Source organism: Leopardus geoffroyi, chromosome B3, assembly GCF_018350155.1.
Source record: "Leopardus geoffroyi isolate Oge1 chromosome B3, O.geoffroyi_Oge1_pat1.0, whole genome shotgun sequence".
NCBI classification, from domain to species: domain Eukaryota; kingdom Metazoa; phylum Chordata; class Mammalia; order Carnivora; family Felidae; genus Leopardus; species Leopardus geoffroyi.
The window spans coordinates 50,935,426-50,955,954 of NC_059337.1; the positions used below are offsets into that span (position 1 = coordinate 50,935,426).

The following is a 20,529-nucleotide window of genomic DNA, read 5'->3' on the forward strand; positions in this document are numbered from 1 at the left end:
GAAATACATATAAATTAATAAATGGTTCTTGACTCTGGTTATACATGAAAATCATCTGAGGTACTTTTACAAAGTACCAATTCTTGCCCTTCCCTCCCCCCTGGGTCCTAAAATCAGAATCTCTGAAAGATGGAGCCTGGACATTGGTGTTTGTGGAAAAAAAATGCTTCCCAGGTGATTCTAACATGCAGCCAGGATTGAAGATCATTGGGTAGCATCCATTTTTTAATACTCTCAAGCTATAAAATGTATTCTATGTATTTCTAGGTAAAAGTGAATTCCATATACCTGAAGCTGACATTTCACTTTTGAAGCTAATTTCCTGTTGGAGAGACCAGTCTGTGCAGGTATGATATAGTGCATGTTCCTGAAGTTATTAGAAGAGTTCCTTGCTATTCCTTTCTATCCAATGAGTGGTTCATTCATACTCCTCTTAACCTGAGAGTACCAGCAAATGGGTACTACTCTCCTCACAAAATATTTCCTCCCAGGCATTTCATTTAACAGGACTAACACAGAGACTAATAATTGAGGGAAAAAGTGGAAAAAGACATATGCAAGGATGCACCAGGTTAGGAGGTATGAATAGAGGGGCCTGAGGAGGGGATGTTCCTGTTGTTACAGGTAACCTATTGCCTATTGAAGTGTCATATTGTGACAGAATTGTCTATTATTTGATTTCAAACTGTGCCATGACAAAAAAGTCCCTCAGCTTGAGAATTTGGTGTGTGTACTTAGGAATCATTTTTCTATCTTGAGAGTACCTGATCTGTAAGCTGCTTTAGAGAGCTGGTTTCCTCACGGCCCAATTTAAGCCCTTCCATCTCTTTTAAGGCTTTTGGGGATCCTAAAAGCTTACCAAGTGGCTTTGTACATTGTACAATAAATCTAATCTGAGCATTGATTAGATGAATATTTATTGGAACTTTATTCTTCATGAGTTTAAGGAATGTCAAATTTGCAAAACAAGCATAGCAATAATTCCAATTACAAGTGTTTATTCTTAGTTATAGGAAAACAAGTAAGTTACTCAGAACACACTGTGGAGTTGACACCACAAAACCAAACAAACACAGTTGGAATGGCTATTGAAACTTCTTTCCGTGGCCTACAGGTTTATACATGATTTGTCACTAACCTAACCTCTTTGCTCATCATTCCCCCGATGCTCTAAGTAGCTACATTGACCATTTTATTTTAAAAATACAGAAAGCTCATTCCCACCTCAAGACTGTTCTCTTGGGCAGGAATTCTCATTTTTTCATTCATTATTCAGGTCTTTGCTCAAAAGCCAACTGCTCAGAGAAGTCCTCCCTGATTACCCACCTAATGTCACCATACCCTCCCCACCCATGCTTCCCTCCAGTCACCATCACATTACCCAGTTTTACTTTCTTTGTTAGCAATTGCTTTTAATGGAAATCATACCCTTTGCTTTTTTGCTTGCTTACCTTCTGTCTTCTTGCTGTTCTAGAAAGTTGCTGAGAGCAGGGACTTGGTGTGTCCCACTCACCCCTCCTTCACCAATACCCAGAAAAGCAGTAGTCACAGCAGCCTGTCAATAGTAGTTAACGAATGAATGGATAGCTATTCAAAAAGCCTCTGTGACAATCAAATAAACATTAGTACATGTTGACTTTACCAGCATATTAGTAACCACACTAAGAGTCTCTGTTAAAGATAAGATTTCCACTCCTACCCCCAGCCTAACAATTCCTCAACGAGGGGGAAAAAACCTTAAGGAAAAGATTCAACAGAAAATTTATCCTGAATTGCTCTAACTAAAGATATTTTGTAATAGCTCATTTGACCTTCAAGTAAATTTTAATAGGGTTTGGACAAGTTTGGACTAATGGACCTTTAAGGTTCTATGATTCTATGACCCTTGTGTAAAATTTTGGCAGTGCGACAAATGTTACTAGAACATTTATTACTCACTCTATAGGAAGTCTAAGCTTCAAAGCTCTCCTCTTGACTCTGCCACTAACCTGATAAATAACCCGGGGATATAGGTTTAATTGTTGATTATTTATTTTATGCTTGAGATTCTCTTTCTCTCTCTCTCTCTCTCTCTATCTCCCCCTGCCCCTTTATCCCACTCATGTTCTCTCTCTCTCTCAAATAAAATAATTAAATTTAAAAATTTTGTTAAAAAAGAAAGAAATCCTGGAAAAGCAACAGTTAGGTTTTAGAGTTGCTAATTTGCTGATACTTCTCTAAATTCTCTGGATTTTATAATCTAACACCAGTGGGGAAATCATGACATCCAGGCCTCTGGGGAGTATTGCTTTTCCAGGAGCTGCTGCAAACACATGAAAAATCAGTGTCAACCTGAGTGTTGAGAAAATGGTTTTCTACTGGAAAATCTGGACATTGGAACCATAAGCAGGACACAGGGGCTCTTACGAGTCTTCATGATGCTCTGCTATTTTACAGAACTTTACTGAGTCAAAGTTTTAGTAGAAAACCATTAAATTTTTTACCTTGCCTATGGCATAGTAGTATTTCTAGAAATAAGTATGTGGCCCAGATTTGTGGTTGTCTCTTTCCAGCCAGTGGATTTGTAAACCTTCTCTTAAATCTCTGTACATAAAGGTGTAATACTTTGCATAGCTGTCTTTTCAGAGAAAATTATTTATACGCATTTAGAAGACAGCTTTATAGTCATAGTGCTTTCAATTCTCTCATTACTTAAATCAAAAAGTTACATAAAATGTTGTTTAAAAATTTTATATTTTGTTGGAGTAAATTCTGTCTTTACTATTTATAAAATGTATCTACTATATTTATATACTAGAGGGATTTAAGTATTGATAGCCAGAAATTATCAATAAAGCCTACTTTCCACACTTTCTACTTTTGAATACAGAATCTATTTCAATTCCATTGGCATTTATTTAGTACCCACTGTATACCAGATATACACCAGATACACACAGATATACCAGGTATACACCAGATACACACAGATATCACCACTGTGATAACATTATTACATGCTTATAAGATGTACCATCTGTCTGTGGATTGGAGGCATGCTGAGTATTGATTTCACACTGAGCACAAAGTGTGTGTTTGAGTTTGTTTCTAATTGGGTGTACACCATTCAGTATTCACTTTTAAGTTTTATGGTTCTGAGTATCCTACTGATTATGGTTTAATATGTTTTATTTGATTATTTATGCTTCCTCTTATTATTCAATGATACTCATACTCTTTACTCTTGCAATATGCATTGGTAGTGACAAATATGTCAAAAAGCCCCCAAATTAAATAGTTAAAAAATATGGTCATGATATATAAATCTATATAAAGTAATTAGGAACATTCAGTGAAATTGCATACATCCCTGTATATTTTTAGGAAAGAATATTGACCCAAGTTGTGATAGGATATTATATCCAGTGTATAGGACATTCTAACTGCAATTGTAAGTGCTCCTCAGAGATGGTAATCCCAGTGTGAGAAGGGAGACATGATCCCATGGGAGCATGTGGCCAAACTGCCCATTCTGAAGGATAGACCACAATCCAGATCTATTCCAGGATATCCTTCAGTATCCTCCTGATTTATAGGTGGAGACAGAAGCAAATTCCATACAGGTTTCAGTGATTGAAAGCTCTCATCATAGCCTCACCCACCATCAGTCTTTGTTTTATAAGTGAGCACATGAAGTCCCAGAGTAGTACATGACTTGGCAAAAGTTGCCTTTGTGATAACTGTCATAGTTGGATCAGAAACTCGGGCTTTCTCATTTCTGATTCAGAGCTCTTTCTGCCACATCGTGGAGGCAGTGCTGTCAAATAAAATGTGTGACAGAGTTAAAACGAAATAAATTCAGTGATGTAAAACTGTTCATCAATAATTGTCTGTCCCATCATATGACATACCTAATAAGCATGGTTCTCTTAATATAATATGGAATAATATGTTAGTAAATATCATATCTAATAGTTCATATATATCTCATCACACGGTAGATATTAACAGCCATGGCTCACCAGTATTGTGATATACAGAACTGCATGCTGAAACCATGGTGTGCAATGGCTATCACCATGTTGAGTATCTTGTCACATGATGTGCATGAGCAAGCATCATGTCACAGGCTATACTGTGACAGGAGTTACTGCAGTATTAGTAGCCTCGATAGGCAATAGTAAAATCACATCTGTCATTAGCCTTTTTTTCCACAACCGGACCAAGCATTTCAGTATGAGCATTTGAGGAGACAAGAACAGGGGGGGATGGTCAGGGATCAGGAAGCTGCCCTGAGACTTTTGTGTAGCTCCCTATATGTAAAAGTCAAGTGCCTTTATCCTGCCCTGGCAGTTCGGTGAACATCTGCCATCAGCATAAGTTCTCTGAGTGTCCCTGGAGCCTGGAGATAGCACATGCTACCACAGCACTTACAAGAGACTGAACAAATATTTAGATGAATGCCTTTTCTGCTTTTGGTGTCGGCATCTCCAGATCAGTAGGCTCAGTTGGTGCTGTCCCAAAGCCCTAGCTCTAGGCATCCTGTGGGTAGACTGGGGATAATGCAGAGGGGATAGTGGCAATGGTGGATGAGTAATCTTGACAGAGGTCAGGCTTTTGAGGGGAAGAGGAGCAGGCATTGGGGTGTGGATGTAGGAAAGGTTTAACTGTCAGCCAGAGGAAGATAATGGGAAAGTGTCCCAGGGTCACCTAGGTCAGCGATGTCCTTCCTATTCTCTCACTGACTCAGCTCTTGGCTTTCCTTGAGTTCTACCTAACTGATGGACCTTGTCTCCTATCTTGCCAGGAAGAGGCCAAGGTGCATTGTCACTGGCTTTTTACTGAGGAGTGAGAGTATAGAACCTTGGGAGGACATATACTACAAAGGATACAGAATTAGGGGTCAGAAGACCTGTCCACCATATCTTTGTGGAACTTGGGATGTCATGTCTCAGGGTTTTCATTGAAAAAAATGAAGACATTGGATTAGATGCCCTGTGACAAGCATTCCCCTCCTGGTTCACCCAATCAAAGATCCTTCGCTGGACATGTACAATAACAGGAAGGCAAGCTTTGCAGTATTTTTAAACTGTGCAAAACCATGTGCACATATACACAGTTTAGTGAGATTTATTCTTAAAATCTTGCCTTTAGCTTTCTGTATTAAACCTAGTTAAAGTGTTTTTAGCTAAACAGTGCTTTAGAGCTAGACATTATTTGAGGAGCTAAACTTGTCTTTAAGAGCAGTATAATACATTCACATTAATTTTCTTTGCCTTCTGGTGGAAATGAAAATACCTTAGGAGAAAGAACAAAGAACTGCTTCCAACTTTTCCTTTCAGAATCTCTTTTTTTTTCCCATTAAAAATCTGTGCAATTTATTTTTTTCACAATGTGTAAAAAATTTATTTTTATTTTTTTATATTAAATATAATTTATTGTCAAATTGGTTTCCATACAACACCCATTGCTCATCCCAACAGGTGCCCTCCTCAATGCCCATCACCCACTTTCCCCTTTCCCCCACCCCCATCAGCCCTCAGTTTGTTCTCAGTATTTAAGAGTCTCTTATGGTTTGCCTCCCTCCCTCTCTATAACTGTATTCCCGCCTTTCCCCTCCCCCATGGTCTTCTGTTAAGTTTCTCAGGATCCAGAATCTCTTATGTTTGCTGAAGGGTGACCATTTGGGTTCCAGTGCTTAGTATCTGCATTTCAATGGTTTCAGAGGCTAATTGTAGTGGAATGGAGCATTACAATTTATGTGAAACCTATTTAAGTCAGTTTTATATAAGACCCCAAGCATTTGTAATAATATTGAAAAATATATTTAAAAAAATCTTTATAGGTAACTGAAGCAATACAAGCTGTTCTCTTGGCAGAAGTTCAACAGCACATGAAGACCTTGAGTAAGAGAGCAGGCAACAGTCAACCAGTGTCCATGACAGGGGATGTTCACTGTGAGATGAGACAGATTCTGCAGGAGACGGAATGGACCCGGGAGGAGGTAGAGTTACACTGTACTACAGACACCTTGCCTCTGCAAAGTAAGTGCAAAATTTATGGACATGCACTTTCATCAGAACTTTTCTACTACTTAGAGCGCATTTAGAATATGAGTTCACAATATATCATTTCTGCAAAGACCGAACCGAGTGCCCTGCTTCTGACCTATTCTGCTGTCAATTTCTTCTTATAATTCTCAAGTTTCTAAAAAACTTCTAAATTCTGTTATAATCAACAAATACTTCCCAGAACAAAAATTTATATTGTTTATTAAAATGTTTTTAAATGAAGTAATTAAAAATGAAAACAGGATTAACACTATTGACTTAATGGGATATACATTTTAAGATACCTTGATAGTAATGGATCCTAAATTTGTTTTCATTTGATACCTTGATAATAGCCATGTGCCTGGTTTCTTTTCCTTTTCTAAAAATAAGAAATGTAGTACAAACTGAAATTAAACTCATTGATAGGTGGACCACTTGATTTTATAACAAATTTTGTCATTGTAACTTCATGATGATAATGTGTATGGTTCATGGATAGCAATTGAATCTCAATTTCTGCTGCAAAATGTTACCTGATTTTTCAGTCCATTCACTGTGACTTAAAAAAATAAATAAAAAACAATTTTTAAAAGTAAAAATATAATTTTCAAACTCAGTAAGCTTTTGCTTAACAAATTAACTTATGATCAAATATATATATATATTTTCAGGGAAAACACATTACAAATTTACTTGTTCCAGGTTATCAAAAATTATTAGGTATTTCTTTTAGCTTTCAAAAAGAGATTTTCTTTTTATTCATTTGGGACTCAGAGAAATGGTACCATATTTAAAATGTTAAATCCTAGGACAGGTGTCATTCTTAAAAATATATTACATTTAGTTCTTATTATTTTTATAAGATTACTGATTGGGTAGCATTATGTAGTGAGAGAGGATATGTAGCAGAGAGAGGCTTCTTCTGGAAGGCCAAATATCAAAATAGATAGAATATTTCCTAATGCCAAGACAGGCACTGAGGATGGTCAATTCAATAAGCAATTTGATAAAGCTCAATGGCAATTTCAAGTCATTTGTTTGTCTGTTGTCCAGAAATTAGTTTTAATTATCTGATAAATTCACCCAGTTGCAGGAGCTCCTTTTTGATCATATCACATAATTGTAGTTGTATTACACCTTTCAAGCAAGAAGAGAAAAATTCCTTTCTAAATTAATTTTCAGTGAGTGCATGTGGGTTCTTGATTCATTCGGCAAGCACCCACAGGGTCATTAATACATTTCTTCCAACTCCCCAAAGACAGCTAGTATCATTCATCATGTGTTAACTGTCATTATGTGGCATTTATATGCTTTATCCCTAAGTTTGACTGTCTAACTTATCCTTTGGCCCATAGCCCTCTTTTCTTGTTGAGAAATTCATGGCAGGTTATCAAGGTCAAACTTTTGATAAGTTTTGCTGTCACATAGCTTATCCATTATTTGAAGTTTCACTAGATTGGGCCCTGTTCTGTCCCCAACTAATTCTTGGGTATTGGAAATATACTATGGAATTTAGTCTTATTATGACTGAAGACATCTGGAATTTAAGTTAATTAACTATCTTAATATCTAAGATATTATTGATCATTATTGAATGATCCTTTGCCAATGTTAAAAAAAAATTAGAGTTAGTTTGTGATAATTGGTGGATGAAATTTGGAAGTTTTATTTAAAAGAAATAAGACATTACCAAAATGCTGGGCATGTATCTTCTTGGGAAATAGGGTCTGTTGGAAAATACTAACCATAATTGAAATTAATGGAAACATATAACATGCATTGAAGAGGAACATTTCCAAGCAATATTATGTTGGGTATTAACATTCCCTTTCTTTCTCTCTTTTTGGAACAAAACAAAACAAAACAAAACACCTATGTTTTAAAATATTCAGAGGAACTTAGTCAAATTACAAGAAAAGTTTTGGACCTTTATTATGTGGTATATAATATATTACTTGTTGGAATTTTAAAAATAGGTAAGGAAAAAGCTATTTTATTTATTTCAGATATTCTAATTCAAAGGTTAAGGAAATGATGTAGGAACTACTCACGAGGTGTGATTATTCCTTGAATTTTATAGGCAGATTTACTTTGACCCAGTGTCACCACACCTATCACCAAATATTCTTATGATAAATGATTTATGTTGTTTTATTTTCAGGTCCTTGCTCATTTGTCCTCTGTGAGCTCCCATCCACCTGCCCCCCCCTCCAATTTCTTTTATTCTTTCTTGTTTTTTTGATTTCTTAATGCATCTTATTTGTAAATCATTTGGAAATTAACAGGTGATGCCCTTCTTATGAACAGATATTCATAAACTTCTTTTATGCCAAAGTGGGGTATATTGAGTTTATTAGCATTATAGCAATATGGCAATAATATATTATAAGGAAAAATAGCAACAATTATTGTTTTCTTAATACACTCCAACACTATGCTAAGTACTTTATGAATGTTAACTCACTTTTTCCTTTAATTCTCACCTAATTCACATGAACCCTGCCTCTCTTTCCAACATTTGAGACATTTATGTAAACAGTTTTACATTTTTTTAAGTGTCCATGTTCAGGGAAATGAAGTTTCTGAGTAGCTCTGAAAAGAAACTACTAACTGAAAAAGAGAGATTCCCATGGTGCTACCTAGGCTTATCTTGAAAAATTACCTCTGTATGTTTTTTGACGTATTAATTATGTATCTTTCGCAGACACATTAAAATAAATAGTATTTGTAAAAAAGTCTATCACTATGCCAGCTTTCTTGAATGCCACTGGTGGTGTGTATCTTGTACTTTGAGACATTGTTCATATTATGATCCCATTGTTCAAAACTGGATGAAGTGCGGCTTAAAAGAGTTTATGTGCCTTGTCTAGAATCACAAAATAAAAACGGGGAGGCAAACCCAGATATTCTCTTAAACACTGTGTTCTAATCCAGTCAACTGCATTTTCCATAATGGCAGCATGAAAGAAATTTGCTCTAAATCAGCATGATCTGAAAATTAAATAATTTATTGAATGGTTTTCTTAGATTTTTATTCTCCTCTCATAAATCATACTTTCTATTACCAAAGAAAATGCAGAGTGTTCAATCATTGCCATCTCAGCCCTCATAATAAAGAAAATCACCAGGTTTCTTGAACTATTTGAACATGAGATGCATCTACAAAGCAATGGAAATCAAGTGAAGTGAGAACTGAAGTATAATGTGTGTTTGAACTTTACAATTTTGTATCTTATTTATTTTCAGTGTTTTCACTTGTTATATTTCACAGCATGTATTTTACTTGAGATATTAGTATTTGTGTATCAGTATTTTATGGGAGAGTGCTGGATTTTATCTGGGTTTACATTTTATAACAGTTACATTGCTCTCCTCCTTAATCTGTTTAATAGGAATTCGCAGAATTAACACTCACATTTGAAACTAAGATTCATTGCTTTAAAAACAGCAATGGTTTCTATTATTAAAATGCATTTGAAAGTTATTTCCTTTTATTGTTTTTAATGTTATCTGGATCAGTTGAAACAAGTGCTCTAAATTGTTCCATCAAATAAATTGGTTGAAATAGAAATGGAGGCTTTGTAGATAAAACTGCCACTTGGAAATTATTGGCTGAATTTAAATTCATGTTAAACTGTGTGGTTGTGAAAATGATGCATCAAATATGGGTATTGCAAATAATCTTTATTACATGCATCATTTTCAAAGACTTATCTACAAAATTAAATAATGAAAATGTGCTCTTTGTTTAAATAAAACCATGCATTTGTGGTAAATAAAGGTAAATAAATTCAACAGAAAAGTTTTCTAGTCCTGGTGGCCATCAGCAAAAGGATTGGATCAGGACAGGTTTCCTTCTGCCTTTTGAATTTCGCAGAAGGAAATCTGTCTAGTGGTGGAAAGGCTTTGAAATACAGTTGACTACCTCACAGGGAAACTTTCTTGACTTTCTTTATTTTATTTTATTAAAAAAATTTTTTAATATTTATTTTTGAGACAAAGAGACACAGCGTGAGTGGGGGAGGGGCAGAGAAAGAGGGAGACACAGGCTCCAGGCTCTAAGCTGTCAACACAGAACCAGATGCCAGGCTTGACCCCACGAACCACAAGATCATGACCTGAGCCAAAGTCTGATGCTCAAACCAACTGAGCCACCCAGGCGCCTCTTGACTATCGTTATTAATAGCAAATGCAACTTCCACCCTCTGTGAACTCCCCAGGCTAAGTGAGAAGGCCAATGCATTCCTCTTTAAGGCTACAGAAGCCATTTAGGATAGGTCTGTGTGATGAGCATAAGCAAGAAGCAGAAATGTAATGGGAGATATATCATTGAAGGCCTTGAGTGTCATAGTAAGGTCTTAGGCTTTCTCTCTGAGAGAGATAGGAAACAATTTGAGCAAACAAAGGATACATATTTTAATGTTGTCTCCAGTTCAAGGACCAAGGAGAGAAGCAAGGAGACCAGTAGGGAGGCCATTATGATAACCTAGATGATGGCAGCTTGGAACAAATATGGTGGCTTGGATGAAGAAGTGATCAGATTATGAACGTATATTGAAGTATAACTTACAGTATTTGCTGATGGGTTAGATACAGATGAATAAGATCATGAAAGTCTATACTTACGTTTTTTTCAAACAAAAAATGTTTGATATATGGGTTGACTTGGGTATCCTGACTTGACTCTTATGTCAGGTAGTGCAGTGTCACTCACAAGTGGTATTCCAGGTGTGCTGAAGGAAGAGTGGAAGACCTACTTTACAGAAGGCTGTCCCTACTGTGTTCAGTTTCAAGTGTCCCTGCCTATATGACCCACAGATTTTATTTTCTAGTATTAACTAAACTAACCCTCAGAAAATGGACAAGAATTTCTTGCCAAGAAACCATGGACTGAAGATAATACTGGTAGTGCAAGCTTAAGCAAATAAGATGTAAGTGGCATTGCCAAGTTTATCTTAAGCTCTATCAGGAGGTGCGTGTGTGTGTGTGTGTGCTGTGTGTGTGTTAAAGACTTCTTTTTGAAATTTATAGTTTTGTGTATTTCGTATAATACACATAATGTCGATATACTAATAGCATGTATATTATTCATAAACAAGCATATGTATGCATATATAATAAAAAGCATATATAATATATTTATTTAATATATTAAATAAATGCTTCAGAGATCCTCCTTGTTATTTTCTGCATGAAAGTACCCCAACCATAGCCCTTGGGTGGATTAAGCAAAGAAGGCAGATGTGATAAGCTTTTGGTTATTCAGGGTGGGTAACCTGATATTCTACATGGCACACTGTGCTGTCTCCAAAACTTTGAATAAAGCTTCCATGCATATCTCCTCTGTATCACTCCTCTGTGCCTCTATGTACCGATCCAAGAGTAAGGGGTGCCACAGTGAATCAATTGAAAATCTCCAGTTGAAGACACAAACTAACATCAGGGTAGCCATGAAGTGCGTCCAAGGCCACAGGAGCCTGCAGGAGCACATCAGAGAGGCCTCAAACCCAGTCTTTGAGGTTTTAAAGGCTTCTTAGAAAAAAAAAGATGCCTAATCCAAGACCTGAAAGATGAACATGATTTAACCAAGTCAAAAGTTGGAGTGGGAGATGGTAGCTGTTTGCTAAGAGTACTAGAGACACGTATGCCTTTTTCTTCCTCCCAAGAATCATCTGATTAATACATGTGTGAATGAGGAGCCTGGACATCAGAGAGAAACCCACAGGCCTTTAATTTCTGCTTTGGAAAACATCTGTGTCCTCTTTGAATCACACTGTGCCAATGCCTTCCTTTTCTAAGTCTCAGCCTTCCAGAATAAGGACAATAATAATGACATGACGAACAACTAACATTAATAGCTTACTGTGTTCTTAGTGCTTCACATACCTTAAATGATCTGATCCAGGTAACAGTTCTGTGGGGAGAGGTAGTATCATTATCCCCATTTTACTGATGAAAAAAATATATAAAGTTAAATATCTTGCCCAAGTTCTCATTACCAGCAAATGACAGAACCAGGAGTCAAAACCAAGCAGTCTGGTTTCAAACTGTAGGCTCTTTGTCCCAATTAACCACAATTCTCCTTCACCGCCTCTAAACTTGGCAAGTATTTACCAAGTGCTTCCTGTAGGACAGTTATAGAGATAGGTATTACCTGGGTTGGGGCAGATATTTGGCAAAACAACATGGGAAGAATCTCATGAAGAAATTCATCAGAAAATATAAAACACCTAATTTCTACTAACCTTTGGGTATGGCACTCTAAGCTATTCCATTAAAGACATACTTAATGCTAAAGACTTTCATTTGGAATAGAAATTTACATAAGTTTTAGTGGTTAAAAAACAGAAGGTTTTATATCTGGGAACTAGAAATGCCAACTGGTAAATGCTAGAAAAAAAAAAAATTAGCATATACAGGGACTCCTGGCTGGCTCAGTCAGTAGAACATGAAACTCTTGATCTTGGGGTTGTAGTTCAAGCCCCACGTTGGGTGTAGCGATTACTTTAAAGTAAAATATTAAAAAAAATTTGGCATAAACATATTAGTTGAAAGGGGTATGGGTTGGCAGTTAGGGGAGGAGGAGAAGAGGAAATATAAAACTTCATTTTTATAGATTAATTTGAATTATGTAATAGAAAATCTTACATAAATATCAAGGTATTCATATGTTAGATGAAGATGAATTTATTTGTAATAAGCGATTAAATTATTTAGCACCTAGAATACATTACATACCTTTCAAAAAACATGGTTGTCATTTGGGTTTAATATATGTCCTGTATTATTTTTAGCTTCCTGTAAAATTGATGGAGAAATTTCATCACTTCCCTTTTCCCCCATATAAATTCTTATGAACTTCTCCACTGTGTCTGCCCTCTCTGTATCATCTTAAAGATTGCATTGCCTTAGAAAGACTGATAGAGTTCACTGTTCTTTTTCCAAAAGTAGTTTCATCTTTCACAGAGATTGAGATTGATGATTTTCATCTTGGCATATGAACTAGAGTATTTCATCGTCTTTTTTCCTCATGAGCAATCAGAATGCCAACCTGGCCCGACTGCACAGAGACAGTAGCATCAAGGAATTGACTTAAATATTTCCTTGGTAACAGTTGTGCAGGCACCACTTTATTGATTATTGTCTGCATACCCATTTAAATTTATTGACAAAGAAAAAGTGATCTAGATTCTGTCGCTGAAATCGATGTGTTTTGTACTATTGTTCTCCGGAGCTCAGACTGGTCTCCCAACGCTGACCCCTCAAGGACAGAGGTCGGGTCTATTTATCTTTTTTCCTCCCATCCCCTTGGATGGTCCTTTACCTAGTAGCTGGTAATAAGTATTTATTGAGTGGATGGATAAATGGATGGGCCATGGAAAAGCTTGCACTAAAGATTCAGCCAACTCCTAATTAGTAAGAGAAAGAGGAAACAAGGAAAATCAGCTGATTGCATTTCTTTAGCAGACAGATATACATAGTCTTGAATATTCACTGAAATTGTGTTTTCTAAGCATCATCATCCTAGGACCGTATGTTATACACAGCAGGTTGCGAAAATTTAAAAATAGACACATGAATGGATCTAGTTTGTAACCATCCAGAAATCTTCTCTTTCCTTATGGCTTATTGTTTGGCTCGTCACTAGTCATTTTGTCATGATCTAATTTCAATCATCTGATATTTTTAGAGAGCCCCAAGCCTTGCCTAAAACTTGTCTTTTTATTCCTCATGCTGCTACACCTTCTCCATGAGAGTATTTAAGGAACTGCTGCATCAAACACTATTTCCTCAGTATTTGGATTCACAGGCTGGGTTCTGACTTATCTGCCTCTCTCTGGACTTCTGGCTCATTCATGATCTCTTGTAGACGGTAGCCCTTATGCTGCTAACTAGGAATTCTATTTACAACCTGCTCAACCGGGTCAGCCTCCTCCCCATTGATTTGATCCCTGAGCCTGGGACTTGGTGTGATATTAGTTCCTCCATCAAATCCAATCCCTTTAGCCAATATGGATGTGCATCCCTAGTTCTAGAAATTTTGGTACAACTAAACTCCTTGAGATAAAAAGCAGGGATTTATTCAGCTTTGTATTCTCAGCAGATAGCACAGTGTCTGGCACATGCCAAGACAATCTGGCTGAAGAATGGTGGCTGAAGAAAAAAAAAATTATCCATTCATCTCCACATGCCATTGGAATATCCCATTCAATAAGAATGTCATTGTGACATTCTGGCAGGAGCTTTATTTTCCATTTTAACTGATCAGTGTATCTGTCCAATTTTTAGTCTTGGAACAATTTGAGTTAATTTCACACAAAATCTCTCATTTAGTACTTATTATAGCTAAAGTTCAATGGAAGGTACTGGAATTTTCAATTACATCACTTTTTACACTTCTTGTATATGCTTCTAAAATAGTGTATATCATCTGGCACTCTAATTGTTTGTTATTTGCTTTCTTTCCCACCTCTCTAAACTCCTTGAGGGCAAAAGTTGGAACTTATTAATCTTGTGCTCCTAGCTGCTAATGCACCACGTGGGGCATGATGGGTGCTCATTAAATGTTTGTTGCCTGAGTGAGCAGATGAATGATAAATGACAGTGGCAGACATGTATTAAAGAACTAGTCTATAAGGCAGAATGGAAGAAATGCTAAACAATATGTTAATGGTCTCTAGGTAGGAAGAGAATGGAAAAGACCATTATAGGGATGATTTTTTTCCTAAAGTGTTAATTCAGAGGCATTTCTTCAAATTTATCTATTCAGTTTAAGAGTAATTTATCTGTCTAGAGAGCCACCAGAAAAAATTAATGCTGACAGATGTTTGAAGGCAAACAAACAAACAAAAAAAACAAGGCAGAGTACTTCATTTTCAAGAATAAGCTACAAGAAATGGAGACAGTTCAAAGAAGAGTTGTTACCTTTTTTAAAAAAAATCTTTTACCCATTACAGGTGAACATGGGCCTTTTATATCTATTCTGGAACACCTGTCTGCCAGCCAGGCAGCCCTGCTTATCTGGGGGCAACATAAAAGCGCTCCCTAGCGGAATATATGTAAGAGCATGGTAATGGTGGACATTTTTCCAGCCTCCTATGTTTCTTTTCATCTGAATGAGGTCGGTTTTGGAATCTTAGAAAAAGTTTAAGTATTATGGTTTTCAATTCTCTCAATCCTAGCACAGACTACATAGCCAATAGTATGTGATGCCCCCTTATAAGCCTAAATGAAGTTCTTAAGTAATATGACCACTCTACAGTTTAAAGGAAAAATCAAAAGAATAAGTAATTTATAATGAAATAATATGGATCTCAGTAGGTAGAAGTTTGGGCATGACCACACTAAAATATATAATAAAAATGCTGGCCTGGACACATCCCATTGCTGTTAATGCAGACTCCCACACACATGTGGTAGTGTTGTCAGTGACGTGGGTGTTCAAATGGATTTTATTGGCAAAGATATGGACAACAGCAGCAGAAAGATTTGGCCACTTCTTATACAGGGTTAAAGGCCTTCTTAAAAATTTGGGGGTATATTAAAACTTTGAAAGGTCTGTGTAAACTAGTTAGATTCTGGGCTCAGGAAATTATACACAGGGCTTTTACTTTCATAAATGTCCATTGGAATATGTGAAAAACATGTGAAATGTCAGGACAATTTTTCACTGTGAAGGACTATCCTGAACACTGCAAGGCATCTGGCATTTCTAGTCCCTGACCACTAAATGCCAGTGTCTCCATAATCATTGGGGAAAACCGGTGTTCCTTGGCCCAGCAGTTTCCAAAGCCTTCCCCCAGGGGGGCAGTACCAACCCTGCTGAGAACTACTGACTTCAGGAAAGGGATTGATTCTTCTACATTCTGAGGCTTTCCTTGTTTCTGCCCCTCCCCTCTTTTATGCACAGAGAGATAAAAACCTAATTAGTAACCTCCAACTAATTCAAGGAGTTCCTTTCTTGGATCTCTCGTGTTTGTTACTTCCTCTGTGTTCCACCCACTTTGTGTATACTTCTGTCATAGCACTTCCCAGGCTATGTAGTAAATTATCTTATTGCAATTGTCTCTTCCATTAGAAAAAGATTTTCTTGTCCTATTTTTTCACTGTTATCTATATGTCCTACAAGCTTAGTTCCAGGCCTGGCATAGAGTCAATTTGTTGGCTGATTAAATGAAAAATGTGTCTTACTAAGCTGTTAAGCATACTCCATGAAAGTCATCGAAGAAAAATCCAAAATTTTCAATTGAAATTATTTTACAATACAGAATAAAACTGGTTTATCTTAGAATTTAATAATTCAATAAACTGGAAGCACCTGGCTGGCTCAGTCAGTGGAGCATATGACTCTTGATCTCGGGGTCATGAGTTCAAGCCCCATCCTGTTGGGCACAGAGGCTACTTAAAAATTAAAAAAAAAACTAAACTAAACTAAACTAAATGAACTATTTCCTAATTTGTAAATTGAGAAAACTGGAAATGAGAAAAATGGTTGAAAAAGATACATAGGTTCATTTAAATGATAAGGAACATAATTCCAAAACCTTGGCTTAGAATATACTAATTTTTAATGTGTCTCATCCATGCCATTAATACTTAAAATATATTAAAATTATATTTTGAAATGCTCATATTTCTTGACATATACAAGATATATCCCTTGATGTCTCTGCACCAAAGTAGGGAATAACCAATTGGATAAGTCCATCCATCCATTCATCAATTTGATCTGTCTCTTTTGAATATGTTATATGATAGGAATTGTGTTTCTCAAGCTATCTACTAGGAATCTGAGCAGACTATGATGCAGTTTCTACTTTCCAAAAGGCAAAGCCCTGTAAACATAGTGAGACCATGATGTGGTGTGAGATACTAAAGTTCCCATTATTGTGCAAGCATGGAGAGCCGCCAGGTGCCTGAGGATGATTTTTTTGTAGGTTTTGCACAGGAGTAGACATTCACATGTGCTTTGGAGAATAGCAGTGTTGCAGACATGGAGAGATGAACTGCCTAGATCACTCTACTAGAAAGGTCTACTTGTCCAGCTGTGAAGAATGTGGCTAGTTGACAGCTTCCAGCTATTGGCATCTCCAGGATCCATCCCCATTTTGGAACAGACGTGGTACTCTTCTTGGGACAATGACTGAGGAAGGTAGTGGTACAAGAGCCTAGCTATTTTTAGTCCATACAGACCTCCTCTAACAGCCAGTCTTTGCTTTGGAGTTTCCACTGGGATGAAGGAGACTTTTGTCAGATCTGCATAGTGAATAGAGAGCTCCTTACCCAATTCTGCTTTTGCCTCTCCCCCTTTTTTTTTTTTCACAAGTCTTAATCTCCAATAAACCTTTTGCATTCCTAACTCCATCTTAACATCTGCCTCTGGAAGGACCCAAGTAACACCAATGAGAAGAAGCTTGGTGGAGGATATCTCAGGCAAAATATTTAACATGAGGACAACACAGAGGAAATGGGGATAAATTTGGTGTTCGCAAGATAACAGGAAATGAGGATCCTCTGGTTTGGATTCGGAAGCTGAGGCACCTAGAATGTAAAGGTTCTGGTATGGGGCTTTTTCCTCAAAGATAAAGGGAAGCATTAAAAATTCTTTTAAGAGGAGAAGTGAGATGTTTTAGTGTAGAGAGTGAGTAAAGCAGGAGATAGAAAGAAACCCCGTGTTTCTATTTAGAATTTTATTTGTAAAGCAGAACTTACTTTTCTTAACTTTTTATTGCCTCTTCATGAAGCTAGGTTACTGAGGTGGAACATGAGTGCTTCATGTCTCATATGGAGAAAGAGGGTATGTTCACATCACAAAGGGAAATTTTGCCTCCCTGCTTTTACACCAAACACTAAATGTCAATCAGGATCATCAGAGTCCAGATCCCATCAGTAACACCTCCTGAGTTGCTATCGTTCTTGTTGCTGATTTAAAGGTATTTATCTTCCTTTATATATGACCATTATCTCAATCTCCACCCTCCTTAAATCAGTTCTTATTTTTTTCCCAATTTTTATGCATTAAAATTTGGTCTGATTTCTCATCTCTTTTGGATGCATTTGTATCATTACCATTTATTGACAAGTTTGGGTTTCACCATCCATTTTTTTTTCGTGTATGTGGATTTATGTAGACATTATTGACCTCCTTTTCTACAAACATCCTTAACTAAAACATTAAGTAAGACCAGGCTTATTAAGTGTTTGCTATTAGACAGTTTCCAGGAATAGGATGTGTTATTTCTCTTTACCATTTAAAAACTCTTGATTTAATGAATAGAATTTTAGCAAAGCAAGGTAACTTTGAAATGTGCTTTTCCATGTGTTTATATTAATATCCAATGAATAATTTCAAAGGTTAAGCTTCATGATCCATCTCTTCAAGCCATCTACTTAAGTCTACAGTCATTACATCACCTGCTTCCCTTACACCATTGATTTATGTTTCTTTCAAACTGCTGAGATTGGGAAGTATCATTTATTTTTTATATGACATACCCTGCACTATGAAACAGTGTTTCAGAAGGTAATGGCAAAATACCTGTAACACAGTACAGCACTGCCTACTCACACCTGTGTGAATCAGTAACATACCTGTTAACATTTGTCTGTTCTTGTAATACCAGAAGGGAACAGAAAGTTTTAATTGTCCTTTTTTTCTGTAGTAAAGATGTCAGGGGAATCTATGTTAATAGTACAACTCAGATAACATAAGGTGTCTGTGTTTAATATTGAGAGATACAAAGGAGTTTTTAGAATTTTCTTAGGGATCACACATTTCAAGCTCTCTAAATTAGCTAAAGTCTATTTACATTGTACTGTGAATAAATGGCCATTTCAGGACCCCCCAAATATCTATTTGAACATTATTTTTAGAAACAAAAAAATTAGCTGGATTATTTTCAAACTATTAGCATGATTTTCCTAGACTTAAATAACACCTTACGTTTTTCAAAAGGTTTTGGCATGTATTTTTATTTCTCTTAGCAGATGTCAAATGAGGTGAGCCTTTGACCATTTCAGTGAGAGGAAAACCAGAGCATGACAGACTTAAGTACCTTTGCTATGTTGTTATGACTCATTAGAAAACAGCCTTAGACCAGATCACATTCTCCAATTTGCACATCTCAGATTCTTCTCTATAAATCGTACTACATCATGGGTCATCATGTGGAAATGGAATTTATAAAAGAGTAAGCTCATTTATTTATGAAAATTGATATGTTTCCCTCTAGCTTATTAATTCAGGCCTTTCCCTAGGAGAACATTACCATTTTTATATTTCCAATGGCTCATTTTAGAGGAAAATATATTGCACATTTTAAAAAATGAGTTAACTTATTTCTACTGTTAATGGTAATCTACTGTTATGATATTCATATTATAAAAGCCAACTATTAGTCAAAAATATAGTTTGATGAATGTAGTATATTTATAAATTAAAGATAGTCATTTCATTTCTTCCATAGTAAATTTGCTTTAAATATTAGTTTATTATACATGTTTACTTGTATTACAAATATTTCCAGTAAGCAAACACAAATCATTTTTATATTTAGCATTTAAGATGTATCTTAACTTGACCATTAAATCATCTATTAAATATTCAATTAAAGTGGGTTTTGATCCATTTTTAAAAATTAGTGGTCAGGTATTCGGGGAAACAAGCTTGCAAGATATTTCTAAAACACAATTCACTTCATTTCTTGTTCTGTGTATTTTGTCAGAGAACGCCTTAATGTAACAGAAATCAGATTTGGTGTGTATTTTTACACCAAATCAAATTGTGCAGGCGCCACCCTCAGCTTTCTCCAAAACATTATAAAGGATAAGATTCCACCATAATATAGCTTAAGAAAGCGGTAGCGCCCTGGACGAAGTCCATACGTGAAAAGGGGAAGCTACAGGAGTATGTTTTCCTGGAAAACCATGTGTCTTATAACACCATTACAGACTGGACTTAAAAGTTTACTTAGCTGAGTTCTGTCTTCTTCTGGAATCTGTATGTAAGGGATGTATGGTTTCTGTAGTTATTCTGTAGGCATAAATCATACGTATAAAAGGCACTGAAAAAATGTAAAAATGAAACTGATATAGTAGTGACTAATGGTATAAAGCACTTAGATGCTCCAGTTATAACTATATGAAGAGGGTGAAGGCATCATAAGTCATCTTATTTATTACAACTGGCAGGTTTCCCTTCCTCGTGGTATTGCCTGTAGTCTCATTTTCCCTGTCTCCTCCATGCCCAATCTTCATTTTCCCAAATTTACAAGCCATAATTATACATTTTAGTGTTTTTAATCTATTCTTTTAATGTACAGCAGAAATTCAAAATTATTCATTCATTTTATCAAATCAGATATGAAAAAGTCAATTAAAACTCCATAGGCTTTTTCTAGTATGAAGTGCTTTTTTAAAACACAATTTCCAAAATATTCCATTTTTGATTCCTGGAGAAAGAGAAAATATGCTCTCCCCATATACATAGTTGTTGAAA

General features: G+C 36.1%; 1 protein-coding gene across 3 annotated transcripts in view; it reads left to right on the plus strand.

The window, feature by feature from the left end:
- The window catches only part of WDR72 (WD repeat domain 72), a 229,147-nt gene that overhangs the window by 146,311 nt on the left and 62,307 nt on the right, over positions 1–20,529 (plus strand). For all 3 annotated transcript variants that reach the window (XM_045449695.1, XM_045449696.1, XM_045449694.1), the window contains exons 17-18: positions 268–347; positions 5,825–6,023. In XM_045449695.1, coding sequence (XP_045305651.1) covers positions 268–347; positions 5,825–6,023 — 279 coding nt within the window. The remainder of the gene's footprint in view (positions 1–267; positions 348–5,824; positions 6,024–20,529) is intronic.